Consider the following 13,406-nt stretch of genomic DNA (forward strand, 5'->3'; position numbering starts at 1 on the left):
TATCATATTCTTGTAGGCTCGTCGAGTAGGAAGAAGAGTCGACTGTGTTAAGTGTTACAGTTGCATTAATGAGATATATGCACAGGTAAATCTTCTGATGCTGTAGAAGCTACTGGCTGGGGTTGAAAGCCCATGAAATCTACAAGCCTACGTTTAATACATTCAAGCAGTCATATACTCCATTTAGTACAAGTCCAAGGAGATAAGACAAAGAGGAGAAGGATAAAGCACATTCTAACACTAATCGTTCAAATCCATCATAATTGTTACATCTTCAGGTATACTCGCTTTCCCAATCGTCTGTCATCTCCATCATTATATAATGTTCTCCATCAAGCAACAAAAAAACGCCCAATCACTAGTCCGGATATCCGTCTCAACTGAGAAGCGGAAAACCAGGTATATCAGACTCGATCGTCTTGTTACAACGCAGGGGGTATTGTGTCACGTTAGACTAGCCAAATTGACAAATACCGCTACGGCTCATCATCTTCGTCAATGGAGGCATCCTCCACACCGAGAAGCTCGTCCTCGTCGTCGACAACGCTGGCATAATCGCCCCGCCGGGCTGCGAAGGAGCCTCGGGATGCGTATGGCCTTGAGTAACCGTGAGATCTACCGCGTCCGACCTGCGCATATCCACTAGCACTGCGCCAGAGGCTGGAGACGAGGAGTGGAATGGCGCGAGCGACGGCCACAATGCCGGCGATGACTGCAATTGGGACAGTGACGAGCAAGGAATCCCGCGACAGCAGTCTTTGAGAAGCGCCGGTATTCTCGCCAAGGCGAATTTGGCCGAATTTGCCATCCCATTTGGTGTAGACGAAGTAACCGGCTGCGCCCGCAACAAGAACCGGTATGACGATTGCGAAGAATAGACCGGCTCCGCTTATTCCGTGTTTCTTTCGGTACTCCTCTTCCTTGCTAGGGCATGGTTTGGAAATTATTTGGTCGTACTTTTGATGACCGTCCACGCATGTCGTTTGCGGAATTCGTCGGTAACCCGTTGGTTCCCAATATTCGATCCTGTCCGGGTCTTCCTTGCAGATAGCCATTGCATCGGGCATGGGCAGCCCGGGAACGAGAGCACAGCTACCATCATTTTGAGGCTCATAGTTGTAATCACTAGTAGAGGGACAAGGTTACTATTGCTGCCTATTGTGTTAATTCAGAAGGGAAAGGCGACTCACCATTCAAAATCAGCCCGGGTACAGGTGCAATTGTTTCCGATACTGTGGACATGTGGCTCTTTCCATCCATTCCAGCACTGGGCTGACGTCTTCTTGCGATGGTACTGCTCAACATGACCAAAGAGGCAGTTATCCTCCTGGAAAGGGTGTTTCGGTTCCCAGAGATAGTAATCGTCATTTTCTTTGGTCTCATCCAGAGAGCACGGTCTGTCACGGAGTCCGCTAAAGTCAATGTTGACGGTGACTAGGTCGCTGGAATCCGTATGTCTGCCCCAGAGGAGAAATTTCTTCGAAGTATCGGAAGGCACTGTGGTGATGTCGTCAATGTACATGTCCACATCTGAGAAAGCGAACTCTTCCCAGCTGTCGCCCTCATCGGTACTATAATATAGAACCTTGGTGGTGTTGAAGTCAGGCACAATCACAATGACGGAGCCGGCGTCGCCGAATTCATATATATGTTTTCCTTTCTTGACGAATTTCCATGTGAATCCTCCGTCGGTTGTAAGAAAGGTGTCTGCATCTTCTGTGCCAGCCAGCTGACTGCCAACGTTGCCCATGCCCATCATGAGGCCAATTGCGGAGCCTGAGGACATCGTGTCCCTCTCATCTTTGCGTTCTGTGTAACCATGGAGATTGAGAGAACACTCTTCTACACTCTTTGTAGAGCATTCAAAAGGCTTGCCTCGGGCGTCTTTCAGGGGAGGGGGCAGCAACGCCCACTGTGCTCCATCGTTGTGGGTGATCATCGTTTTAATCGCTTTCGGGGCACCCTTTGATACCGCGTCTGTATTGCTGACAATGTTTGCAAGTGCCACCCCTTCCATGCCCTGTATCTTCTCAAAATCAACGTAGCCTTCATCACTTTGACTCACTGCTGCAAGGCTGAGAACATAAGTAGTGCCATTGCTGTTGCTCTTGATTATGGAGCCGTATCTACCCCCATCGACGTTACCCACTGTCACGTGTAGGAACACGGCATGGCCAGAGCTGTCGAGGACAGTGTACGCTTTTTGTTCAGGCACCTGGACATTCGGGGGAAACTTAACCCCTGCGAAGGTCTTGCCATCCACGCTGACGCTAGCAGCTAAAGATTTCGGGTCGTTCGGGTCGGGAGAAGCCACAATGATAAACTCGGACATGGTGGCATAATCATAAACTAGGTCGAAAACTTCCTTTGGCGGACTCGTGAAGAAGTCGTCGCTGGATAGGAGCCGTATCTGTTTGTTGGCAGCGTTTTCATCCCGATGCTGTTCGCAAAATATGAGATTCATGCTTTCAGCAAGATTCTCTCTAGACCCAAACTCGCATTTCTTAGCATAGCGAAGAAGAAGTTTCCAGTCATGGCCACGATTATCGCTATAATAAGCATCGGAATGGCAGTTGATGGAGGGGCAGTCCACCCCTCCCATCCAGATCAGCCGATCAGGGTACTGCGGATGGAATGTAAGGGTGGGAATCTGGCTATCTTTGACTGGAGGAATCGGCGCTTCAAAGACCTCGAAGCTTTGCCCACGGTTGACAGTATAGAATCCCTCAGTCCCGGATGTGAGAAAGAAGGCAGCCTCACTATTGTAGGGGTGCGAAGCGATTGTAATAATCTTCTTCCCTTTGATGCGTGCAGGCTGTTGCCACTCTTTACCGTGGTCGACTGAGATGTGAAGCGTGGCATCCATGGTAAGCAATACAATGGCCTCATCGTCTCCTCGGTTTGTCGGCTGGCGTTCCAGATAAACATATGCCCCAACGGCTTTATCGAAGCGACTCTTCTTTGGCTCAACAACTCCGGATGGCGGTTTACTCTCAGTCCCGTTGCACGACTTTTGGATTTCTTCGTCGAGATTCTTGCCACCATCTCGATTGCAAGCATTGCCCGGAATTAACCTCCAGCCCGAAGGGGCCATATATGTGTCAGATGGATCCTTGCATTCACCTGCCGGAGGTGATAGCGATGGAAGGACACAGCCCTCCCCATCCTTATCGTGTTTGTATTCGCACTCGAAATCTTCGATCCCACATTTGCATGGTTCAAAAAATGCCTCGAAATCTTCAGGTTTTCCGTCCACAAAGCAATCAGCATCGGCCTTTCTGCGCTTGAAGTATTGCCTGCGACCCATCACACAATTAGATTCGCCCGTTTCATTGAATCGAGCCGGCCATTTAGTATCGAAATCCTTCTCTTCACATTTCCGCTGACGGATATCCTTGAGGTCGAATGTATATATAACATGCTTCCCGGTTTTGCCTCCGTCTAATTCACCAATCACGATGAATTTTAAACTGACTGGACTGGGAGCAGTCGTGATGGTAACAGGGCGAATCTTGTGCTCAAGTTTTGCCGTCTTCCAATCTTTGCCGTGATTGAAAGAAAATTGGATACTGTCGACTTTATCACCGTCCTCGATCGCTACCACTATTGCACCTTGATCGCCGAATTCGTATTTGTGGGGACCTTCGAGGGCAAGCTTCCAAGTGGCACCTGCGTCACTTGAGATATAGAAGTCGCCATCCAGAAAATCTGTAAGATGGCTGCCTGTATTTCCTATCCCGGCCACTAGCCCCGGTGCCGTAGCGCTTGAGAATAATCGTCCAATGTTCTTCGTAGTGGTCACTGAATGGAGATGGAGGTCGTCCTTGCCAGCTTTCAGTGACTTGAAAGACCGGCCATCGTCAAAAGTAACTTTACTAACGACCTGTTTCTCTTCACGTCCGGAGCTGACATCGTCACTGTTCTTCACAGTATTTACCAACATGATACCTTCAATACCAACAATACGCTTAAAGTCGACTCTTGTCTTTTTGCGATTTGTATGCTCAAGGTTACGGGTGAAGTAGGTGCCATTGGCGTTGGATGTGAAGAGAACGCCCATCTCGCTAGTTTTGCTTGTCAAGACGTCCACTTGAAGACTGTGGTTGGTACCATCCAGCACCGTATATGCATCTTCTTCAATCCGGTGATCGTCAAACTCTGCACGGTGCCAGCTGTTGGCATCAGTCGTGACGTACAAAGCAAGCTCCTCAGTCCCTTTAGACTTGGCTGCAGCAAGAAGAAATTTTTCTGTTGCTACAATACTTTGGACGCCCGAAACTGTTCGTCCTTCTTGTAGCTTCACTTCTGTACCGCCATCATCTTTGAAATAAGTATCCGAGTATACAAGACGGTAAGCATGCGGAAGGGGTATCTTCAAGCCGGTGACCACGCAAAGAGAGCGATCTTCAATCTCCTTGCGTGTTTCTGGATTTTCGGCGAATTGAGGATCACCTGCGGCCCATACACACCCACCAGTACCCTCACGAAGGAGATGCACTGATTTGAAATCATCCGTTGTGTAATACGATCTCACAATGCAATATCGGCCGGCGCATTCATCGCTCTGCAAGATGACTTTGCTGGAATTCCAACCGTGGAAGACTAGAGGAGAAAAGTACGACGCCGGAGTATCCGCGACTTCAAAAGACTTCCACGTTTTTGCCTGATCAGTCGTGATCCAGTGGCGCCCATTTATCGACAGGGCGTAGGCTTTCTTGTTGTCGAAGGGATGCTGCCGAATCATCAAAACCGGGCCCACGGCCGCACCCTCGGTTTCGACAACTTCCCATTCTTTCCCTCCATCGAATGACCGGTATAGTTCTCCGTCGGAGAGGTGGGTCAGCACTGTTTCGGTGCCTTCGAAATAGAAAAGCGCGGCGGGTGATTCGTCGAGCTTAAGCGTTTTTGGTTCAATTTTGAGCTGATCTTCCGATTTTGCGGCAGCGCCTATCTGCATCAAAAGTGCCAGTATGAGGCAGCTCACTATGGAAGCCCATCGCGGAATCATGGCAGTTGGTCACAGGACATTGGTAGAAGGTTGCCTGGTAGCTAGCCTCCTTCTCGTTTTAGGGTATCAGGTGGAGAAAGGTTGCACTAGACTGATAATGAAAAATGATGTGAATTGCAAAGGGGAACAGAGGAAGCAATCGAATCGCAGTATAAGATATGATACCAAGGGATTGAGTTGTTGACGACAAATATGCTGATGCGCATGTTTGTAACTAGCTGCGTGGCGCCTCGGTGCGATATGATCACGTGCTGATAAGCTCAATGATATCAGCGCTACATGGTATCAACTAGGCAGCCATAATCATTTTCTTATACTAGACTTTACCGGTAGATTGAAGTATATTATTTGCGTCATGATTATGATTGATACTTATGTTACAGATCATAATGCTATTTATATTACGCAGTGCTAAAAATACAAGGGAGTAAACGTCAAATAGTTTGACAACCCAGACTGGCTGTGGGCTTATTGGACGGATGAAACGACATGGTACGCTGTACATTGCATCAAAGGCTCGCTCGAAGGATGAAAATAATTATTGGGTCAAATCCTTCTTACCCTATGTAAAGAACTGAAGCATAGACAAAAGGCAGCAAAAGGGAAGTCGATGCTTTTTGCGTAGAAACTAAGCCGAGATAGCATTTAGACGGCTTGGAATGCATAGGCTTGAACCGCTTCATTGCGAATGACTTGAATTGTTTCCTGAAGAACATTTATATGGAAGCAATGAGATAACAAACACATCTATATGACAATGCACAGAGGTATGGGAGACCAGAGGGTATATCGAATTGTTCGGGTATTCCAAAAAAAAAAAAAAAAAGAAGAAGAAGAAGAATCAGGAGGAGAAGAAGAAGAAGAAGAAGGAGTCCAAAAAAGTAGGACGATGCGAGGGAACAAACACAAAATATTCTCAAAATGAGGAGATAAGAGTGGGTTTTCGAATGGCATCCTATGATATAATATCGTGGCACATGGCGCAAGTGATGCCGTGTAACGACATTTCTCTAGCCTGGAATAATCCTTTGGCGCTCTAACAATATATAGAGATCCCAATAGAGGGTTCAGCCCTTATTGTCTTCGAACCTTGCGCCATATCTTCTTGACCAACCCAGGTTCTCTCGTGCCTGGACTGCCAACTTGGGGCGCAGTATCCACCTGGCGCAAACTCGCAGGCTTTAAGCTATCATTGTCTCGGAATGAGGCGGCAGTGGGTGACTCTGACCGTAAATCGGGTCTTGTCAACGTCATTTTCAATGTCATTTCGCGGGTTGGAGAAGCAGGATCAGGCATTAAAGCCCAAGTCCGCCGCTGCGCGTCCGTGTTGCCGGAGACCACCTTCTCATCGAGGGATGGGGCGGCGAAATCTGGAAGCTGCCGATTTTGTTCAAAAGCGTAGCTCTTTCGAGGACCATTGATTTTATTGTCCGGGGCTGGAAACCCGAACCGGAGTGCTTCGTCGAACTTCTGCGGCGATAAAGAAACGCGCAACTTTTGGCGAGCCTCTGGATCCCGGTAGTACTGAGCATTTGGTTCAATGCTGGAGGTGGAGGACCGAGGTGCGTGGTGAGCCGGGCTTTGGGGGGACAATGGCCGAGAATCAGTGTTGCCGTTGACAGTGTTGTGTAAAGTCGGATGTGCGCCAGCAGACTGGCTAGAATTCGGGAGCTTCCTGTGGGGCTTCAGGGTCGGTCTTCGACCCATACTGGCGGAACTGAGGGACAGTGTTCTCCGAAAAGACTGCTTGTTTTGGGGAGTTGACCCCAAAACAGGATTGGAACTGCGCGCATGGTATTTATTCAGAGTCAGGTCAAGATCTCTGTCCTCATCCAACCACTTCAATTTGTCATGGATGAAACCACTTGTGTCCATATTAGGACGTTCGATAATTGCGATATAAAGACAAAGAAGGCTTCTACCAACAGATTCGAAACAATGATGCGGGCTTTGTCGCGTTTTCCGAAATCGATCAGGCGCCTTGTCACGGGTGGAACAGAGTCAGCGGTCGCGGTGTGTTTGATAGACGTTGGCTCGCTTGGTTGCAATCAAGCGCTTCTGTTGGATTCTTGGTGGAGGCGAACGAAAGCATTGCGACTCGACCTAAGTTGAAAGGTAGCCGGCGCAGGAGAACCCGGGACAACGGGTTTTTTAAGATACGCGTGGGTAAATCCGCTTGTGGCAAGCGACTCGTTGGATTGACAGACTCCACAACAAATGAGGGATAGTGCCGAGTCGGGAAAAAGGGGGCGGGAGTTGGTGGAGGGGATCAGAGCCACGCAGACTATTTGACTGGCTTCACTGGTCCGCTGCTCTCCGGCTTGATCAGTTGATAGTCAGTCCAGTTCCACTCGGGGGGTGGGGGAGGGGGGACGAGGTTAGTTCGTGATTCGAGAGGAGATCAGCAGCCATGTCAATTCAAGGCATTATGCTATACAACTTGAGCTCTCATACATATTTTGGTGACTTTCATGACGTTGTTTCAGTTTGAGACTGTCTTGAGCATGCTCAAAGTATGTCCTCGAAGAGCTCGCATCAATTCACGCCATTACATAGTAAGTGATAGTTCGACGGTTCGATTTCAGTAGTGCATAGATAGTGCCCGAAACAGCGAGCAAACCATCTATTAGACTAAGGAGAGATAGCCTAACCGTTCAACGAACCATGGGGCTGGCCGACCAGGGGCAATCAGCTGGGTAGCTTACCCCGGTCTGGGACCAAGGTAATCGGACGGGAAAATTTCGGAGTGACCCCTAATTACAGGGGCATTCAGACGGCGAAGGGGTGTGGTGAAAACATGAACATGATATGACATGGGATCAAGTAGAACAGAATAGAACAGAATGAGAGGGAAAATTTGGGGAAGAAGAGAGATAGAACAAAAGCAAATAAATGATATAATTCTTTTCGCAATACGTTGCAGAGATCATCGAAGTCTTCATAACTTCTGGAAGTACTGGAGAAATAAATTACAGTAAAGTGTGGTGTTCAGCAGAGACGTTACATCGTAACAGAACCTGGTAATTATCCAATCTATATCCATGCTGGGGGCTTATCCAAGACCACGCTCAGTTGATATATACCCATGCCGAGCTGTCAGCCCTGCATGATATAGTTCTTGAAGACGAGACGGAGAAGCAAATATTGGTGGTAGATCCAATTGATATTCCTACAAACGTGGTGGTATACCGGTCCTGACCCCATTCTCCACTATGATGTCAACGTGCGATCTATATTCTCGAAGTTATACTCCGTAGACCTATCTTGATCACGAACAAGTCGTCGATATGCCACTGCGACTGCGAGGTAGGTGTTGAGAGGAATTTTGGCTACCCATAGAACTCGCCAGTACGACAGGCACCTACATTGTGGCGCTAAGCTGGGAGATAAATTCGTCTCAAAGCAAAGCATCAGTATTCAATCTATGGCAGGAACAAAGTTATATATAGTAATTCATCATGAAGAAACAATAGCGTAAAATCTTTCCTAGTACCTAACAGTATAGGGGCCAAAGAATAGATCCTTCCTCCAAACAATCACAGAGTATTTAGGACATTTTGCATCTCCGCTGTGTGGGAATCTTCCCTTCGTGAAACATAGGCTCGGACCTCTTGTGCACTGAGTCCAGCCTCGGTCTGCCTAGGACCGCGTCCATTGTTAGTCCCAGCATTGCTGCCAGCTTTCCCGCTTGCAGTGCCAGCACCACCACCTCGGACTCTTTCACGCAATGCTTCAGAGCCGATAACGAAAAGACTGCCAACCTCCAGCAAAACATCCAATACGCCACTAGGACCCTTGATTTGCTCATCAATGTCCCACGACTTGAGGAGATCTGTATACTGAGTCATGTCTTTAGTTACCATCAGACCACCCGGTCCGTTGACGGCAAACCGCTTGAAGTGTTCAAGGAGAAGACCGCGCGTTCCCAAAGCAATCTCGGTAAGCAGCTGTTTCAGGTTTGAGCCACTGGATGGCAAGGCCGTAACCGCAGTGTTATGAACGCGGCCTAAAAATGTACACAGCGAAGCACACGTCTTAAAGAGCCAGATAGAGATTAGATCAGAGCGCTTGCAATGTCAACGAATGGAAATTGGGACTGACCGGTGTTTGTAATTTTTCTAACCAAGCCGCATCATCGCCCTCCTTCAGGCGGAAATCATTTTTTCTTTGACCTGACAACAACTTGGTGGCCCAGGTTAGTGTTGCATCAATGATCTTCTGTTCAATGGTATTAATTTTATCTTCAATCCGCGATGTTGCCAGGTTGGTCTTCTTCTCCATCTCTCGGCGAATGGTGATACTAGCAGTCGCTAGAGGAATTAGGAGAGTGTTGATGCACATGACCATGAGATTGGCAATGCTAATAGCGCTTCGGACCGCAGGCAGGTATGCAAAGTCCGGCTCCGCCTTCCCTGACTCCTGCGAGGTCGCTATATCCAGAGCGGCATCGAGGCAGACTTCAATGTAGCCCTCCCCCATCATGGACAGGAGCAGACTCAGCAGCGCGAGCATGTCTTTCGGTGTTTCACTGCTCACGCTCAATTCTAAGCCCCTACCAACCCCCTCAGCAAGCCATTTGAGCATTCGCTTAGCGTAAGCCACGCTAGGTAAACCATCCTCTTCGGTGAGTTTTATATCCGATGGCTTTGTCAGGTCGCTAGACTCATTTAGCCCAGCAACCTGGAGGAGCATTGTTCTTTGGGTGGGAGAGTATTCGGAAGATTCGAGTCGGCTGATATAAGCGTCCCGCGCAGATGAGAGTACCTCGCTTCCCGACTTAGACAGTGATGCCATGAAAGTCGTGGCTGCCTTTTTCCTACGAGCGTGGTAGGTGGTGAACTTGAACAGCAGAGAAGTGTATAATTCCTCAAGGATCTTCTTCTCCCGTTCTATGTAGGAAGAACCCACAAAGTACGGGACAAACAAGTCCTCCAACTGTTGGTCAAGGACGAGTGCCGTCTGGGAGGATATCGGGTCTGGATGCTCGGTTAAGCCATGTGCTTTCAAATCATCGACTAACGCGCCAATGTAGCCACGGGAGCTTTGTAGCGATCGTAAAAAGGCCAAAGACGAAACACTATTCGCCTTTTCCAGAACCATTTCAAGTCGCTGCTGGATGGATTGCTGGAATACGCGCTGTAAAAACTTCCCGAGTACTTGTTCATAGAAGGGAAACGCTCGTTTTATGATCGCTGACTCCTCCTGCACCACGACTTTAACTTCGTCAACCAACGACTGGAGGCTAGGCTCCACTTTCAGGAGGTCAGCATCAGGGTCTGCCAGCTTTTCCCAGGCTTCTGGATCACCGCCCACTTCTTCGGTTACTAGTTGGCTCCGATCAATGAAGAACTGATGCTGATTGACGAACAGGGCGATCACACTGGCGCCCCCATTGAAGTCCTGGAGCACGGTCGCACAGTCCTTCATGCCTTCAAAGTTCGCCTTGCGGTAAAACTCGTCGAACTGTTTCAGGAGGTCTTTTTCCAATGTTTCCGAGAACTTCTCGATGATTTCTCGTGTATTTCGTTGAACCGGTCCATCCGTTTCAGTGTTCTCCTCCACAGGAGCGCTCCCACCCCCGGACCGTGCATCGGATTTTCCGCTGGACTCGTTCCAGCTCTTCGGATCAAGTCTTTGGCTGATTCTGAGCAACTGCCGTGCGATCTGTGCGGAGCGCACCTTGGCTTCGCCTGTTCCAGATCTCCGCAAATTCTCCAGGAGGGTGATCTCGCCCCTGTTGCAGACTCCATCCCAGCATTCAAGCAAGTAATGAGCATCAAGGGCTCTGCGTCTCTGTCGGTCCAACTCCTCCAACCGACGACCTGTTTCAACGGCCATACTACCAGTTGTACCACCAAGTTCACTCGAAGAGAATCCCGATCCATTGAGTGACGTATCCAGCTGCTGAAAGGACTCAATGGTCTGGTTCAGCTTTTTGCCAAGGGTACTGAGGTTCTGGGAGTGTTGCGCCTCCGCCCGGCGTACGGCCGCAGATAATTCATTTTCTCGGATCTCCAGGTCACCGGAAAGCTCGCCAAGTCGTCGCTGTGCATTCTCGAAGGTCCGAATGAGGGGCTTGGGGTCGAAGGGTTGGCTTCCACCTGCGGGTCCAAGTGTAGACCGCTGGGTGGAAATGGCAGTATCTGAGAGCGTTTCGATGAATTCTTTGACAATGAAGTCGCGACCCGAGAAGTCATCTAAAGTGAAGTTGGGCCCTTGTGGGAAAACGGAACGGGACGTGGGGTTCGACTGGGCCGACATGGACACATTATCCGGCATCTTTGCGGCTTGCCGACCCCCGTGTCAGCATGAGAGGAGGATTCGCGGAAACTGCGGTTCAAATATGCATTGACCATCAATTGACTGCAATTTTATGCATCGGGTCAACGGTCGTGAAGTTGATGAAAGACGCAGGTAAGGTGGACGTGAGCGGGGGGTCAGTTAACATGTCTAGATAGCTAAGGTAGTTGTGTTAGCTCGAAGTCAGGTGAGCTCCGGCCCGTTCCCGGCGTGCCAGTAACACTACGGAGAGGATCTGGTACCTACACTGTACAACTCATCCATATTGTTCAGTTGGGTACCTTAAGATACTTGGAATGGCATTAATTACTAGGAGACTACCTCTATTCCTATAAGTGCTTTGTTTGATTGTACCCAGTACATGTACTACATCAATGTGCCATGATGCCAGGGGGCGACTACGTAGCAATATCTAACGTCATTAGTGAATTATTACATGGACCATTCCCCAGAGTGATGGCCAGTACTCATTTGATCCAGTGTCGTAATTTTCCTCTTGATTCTATCCAATGTGCTTCATCCTGGGGATACTTCATACAGCCCGCTGTAATCATGGCTACCTAAGACCAGAGTGGCGGGCGGACCGAGGCTCTAAGGAGATAAGGTCGACGGAATTCTAACTAACTATCCAGTGATCCACCTTGGTTACCTTGTCTAACTATCCCAGGCTTACAGATGTCAACCTAGCGACTTCACAGTTAACACTTGTATTTCCCACCCACCAAACCCCGGTTTGATCTACTGCGTTCCACCAAAAATATCGCCTTTTCACATATTCCGTACATACCGCTCGAAACGTCAAGTTATGGTGTCCCAGCGGGATCGAGATTTGTTCAGGGACGATGTTCGCTCGCGCGGCACGAAGCTCTCTGCTGCCGAACGTGAGAAAATTCTACGGCCATACCTACCAGATCCCTCGGACATTTCTCGTCGACCAACTCAACGGCGCAAGAAGGCGCCCAGAAAGACACCCATACGGACTTTTCTCAAGTCGCAGCTACATCAGTTTACCTATACCTTGATCCACATTTTCTTCGGTTTATATGTGCGCATCGTACAAGCATACCATGCTCTTGTGGATCGAATCCTGGCTATCATCTACTATCACCACCGCACGCCAGAGTTGATCCGGAAGGATGTGAAAAATCTAGACCGGCTGCCGGAACACCTGAGTGTGGTTCTTTCTATGCGAAGAGAAGATGATGCGTTGGCCATATTGATGGACGATGTAGCAGAGCTTGCTGCCTGGTGCATGAGCGCAGGAATCCCCGTGCTGAGTGTGTACGAAAAGAGTGGTAAGTGGACGATACTGTGCTGTATCATGGAACCTGTCGCTAATCAGTGGTTTAGGAATCCTGAAATCTTGCATCCCTCCCCTCCACCAGACGATCACGAACAAGCTGTCTTCATACTACGATTCTTCCCGACAGCCCGCGTTGCAACTCTTTGCCCCTCACCACCCTGTTTACAACCCGTCTTCGGATAGCGAACGAACGCAAAGCTCAGCACCCGGCTCCGGCTCCCTTACAGTTCTTCTCCTGTCTGCTACAGATGGTCGCGAGACATTCGTGGACTTGACCAAAACCCTGGCAGAGATGTCTCAGAACGGGAAGCTGTCCCCGGAAGACATCACCATGGAGCTGGTCGATGCGGAAATCAGCGAAATCACAACGCAGCCTTCGCAAGCAGCTGCAGCACTCTCCGATGATAACAGCAACGATCAATCCTCTATCGAGTCTCCTGGGGTATCTATAAAGCCCGAGCCCGACCTTCTCCTGGTCTTTGGGTCGTTTCTGAAGTTAGATGGCTATCCACCCTGGCATATTCGGCTCACGGAGATGTTCTGCACCGGTGACAAGATTAGCAATATTTCCGGGTGTGGAGAAGCCGTAGAGTATCAGGGATTTATCAGAGGGTTATGGCATTACGCCGGCGCTCAAATGAGATTTGGTCGGTGATAGGGCCTAGAAGAATAATGGACTGTTACAAATGCATCTTTGCGTTTTTCATTATTTTGCATTATAAACAATATAAAATTCGACAAGCTACCAACCTTGTATATATTAGTTCTATTTTCCTTTTGATTACATCAAGGAAC

The 13,406-nt window shown here is 48.9% G+C and overlaps 4 protein-coding genes across 4 annotated transcripts; 1 reads left to right on the forward strand and 3 right to left on the reverse strand.

The window, feature by feature from the left end:
- Window positions 1-215: 215 nt before the first annotated feature.
- On the reverse strand, window positions 216-5,229 carry P168DRAFT_330701 (vacuolar protein sorting/targeting protein 10). Its single transcript, XM_024841617.1, has 2 exons — window positions 1,191-5,229; window positions 216-1,125 (listed from the first exon to the last, which is right to left on the reverse strand). The coding sequence occupies exons 1-2, from the start codon at window positions 5,006-5,008 to the stop codon at window positions 477-479; spliced, it is 4,467 nt and encodes a 1,488-aa protein (XP_024688780.1). The 5' UTR covers window positions 5,009-5,229; the 3' UTR covers window positions 216-476.
- A 589-nt stretch (window positions 5,230-5,818) lies between these two features.
- On the reverse strand, window positions 5,819-7,248 carry P168DRAFT_307800 (uncharacterized protein). Its single transcript, XM_024839138.1, has one exon. The coding sequence runs from the start codon at window positions 6,881-6,883 to the stop codon at window positions 6,083-6,085; it is 801 nt and encodes a 266-aa protein (XP_024688781.1). The 5' UTR covers window positions 6,884-7,248; the 3' UTR covers window positions 5,819-6,082.
- Window positions 7,249-8,482: 1,234 nt separating this feature from the next.
- Window positions 8,483-11,416, reverse strand: P168DRAFT_307801 (exocyst subunit SEC10). The gene is made up of 2 exons (XM_024839139.1): window positions 9,110-11,416; window positions 8,483-9,042 (listed from the first exon to the last, which is right to left on the reverse strand). The coding sequence occupies exons 1-2, from the start codon at window positions 11,285-11,287 to the stop codon at window positions 8,545-8,547; spliced, it is 2,676 nt and encodes an 891-aa protein (XP_024688782.1). The 5' UTR covers window positions 11,288-11,416; the 3' UTR covers window positions 8,483-8,544.
- A 422-nt stretch (window positions 11,417-11,838) lies between these two features.
- P168DRAFT_293766 (ditrans,polycis-polyprenyl diphosphate synthase) lies at window positions 11,839-13,316 on the forward strand. The gene is made up of 2 exons (XM_024837873.1): window positions 11,839-12,603; window positions 12,659-13,316. Exons 1-2 carry the CDS (start codon window positions 12,114-12,116, stop codon window positions 13,264-13,266), a joined length of 1,098 nt encoding a protein of 365 aa, XP_024688783.1. The 5' UTR covers window positions 11,839-12,113; the 3' UTR covers window positions 13,267-13,316.
- Window positions 13,317-13,406: the final 90 nt, after the last annotated feature.

This window comes from Aspergillus campestris (genome assembly GCF_002847485.1).
Source record: "Aspergillus campestris IBT 28561 chromosome Unknown P168scaffold_16, whole genome shotgun sequence".
NCBI lineage: Eukaryota > Fungi > Ascomycota > Eurotiomycetes > Eurotiales > Aspergillaceae > Aspergillus > Aspergillus campestris.

Coding starts and splice junctions, on each gene's coding strand:
- P168DRAFT_330701 (XM_024841617.1), bottom strand. CDS start 5,008: ATGATTCCGCGATGGGCTTCCATAGTGAGCTGCCTCATACTGGCACTT. Junction 1,126..1,190: donor ACCCGGGCTGATTTTGAATG/GTGAGTCGCCTT, acceptor TCCCTCTACTAG/TGATTACAACTATGAGCCTC.
- P168DRAFT_307801 (XM_024839139.1), bottom strand. CDS start 11,287: ATGCCGGATAATGTGTCCATGTCGGCCCAGTCGAACCCCACGTCCCGT. Junction 9,043..9,109: donor TAGAAAAATTACAAACACCG/GTCAGTCCCAAT, acceptor TGGCTCTTTAAG/ACGTGTGCTTCGCTGTGTAC.
- P168DRAFT_307800 (XM_024839138.1), bottom strand. CDS start 6,883: ATGGACACAAGTGGTTTCATCCATGACAAATTGAAGTGGTTGGATGAG.
- P168DRAFT_293766 (XM_024837873.1), top strand. CDS start 12,114: ATGGTGTCCCAGCGGGATCGAGATTTGTTCAGGGACGATGTTCGCTCG. Junction 12,604..12,658: donor GAGTGTGTACGAAAAGAGTG/GTAAGTGGACGA, acceptor TCAGTGGTTTAG/GAATCCTGAAATCTTGCATC.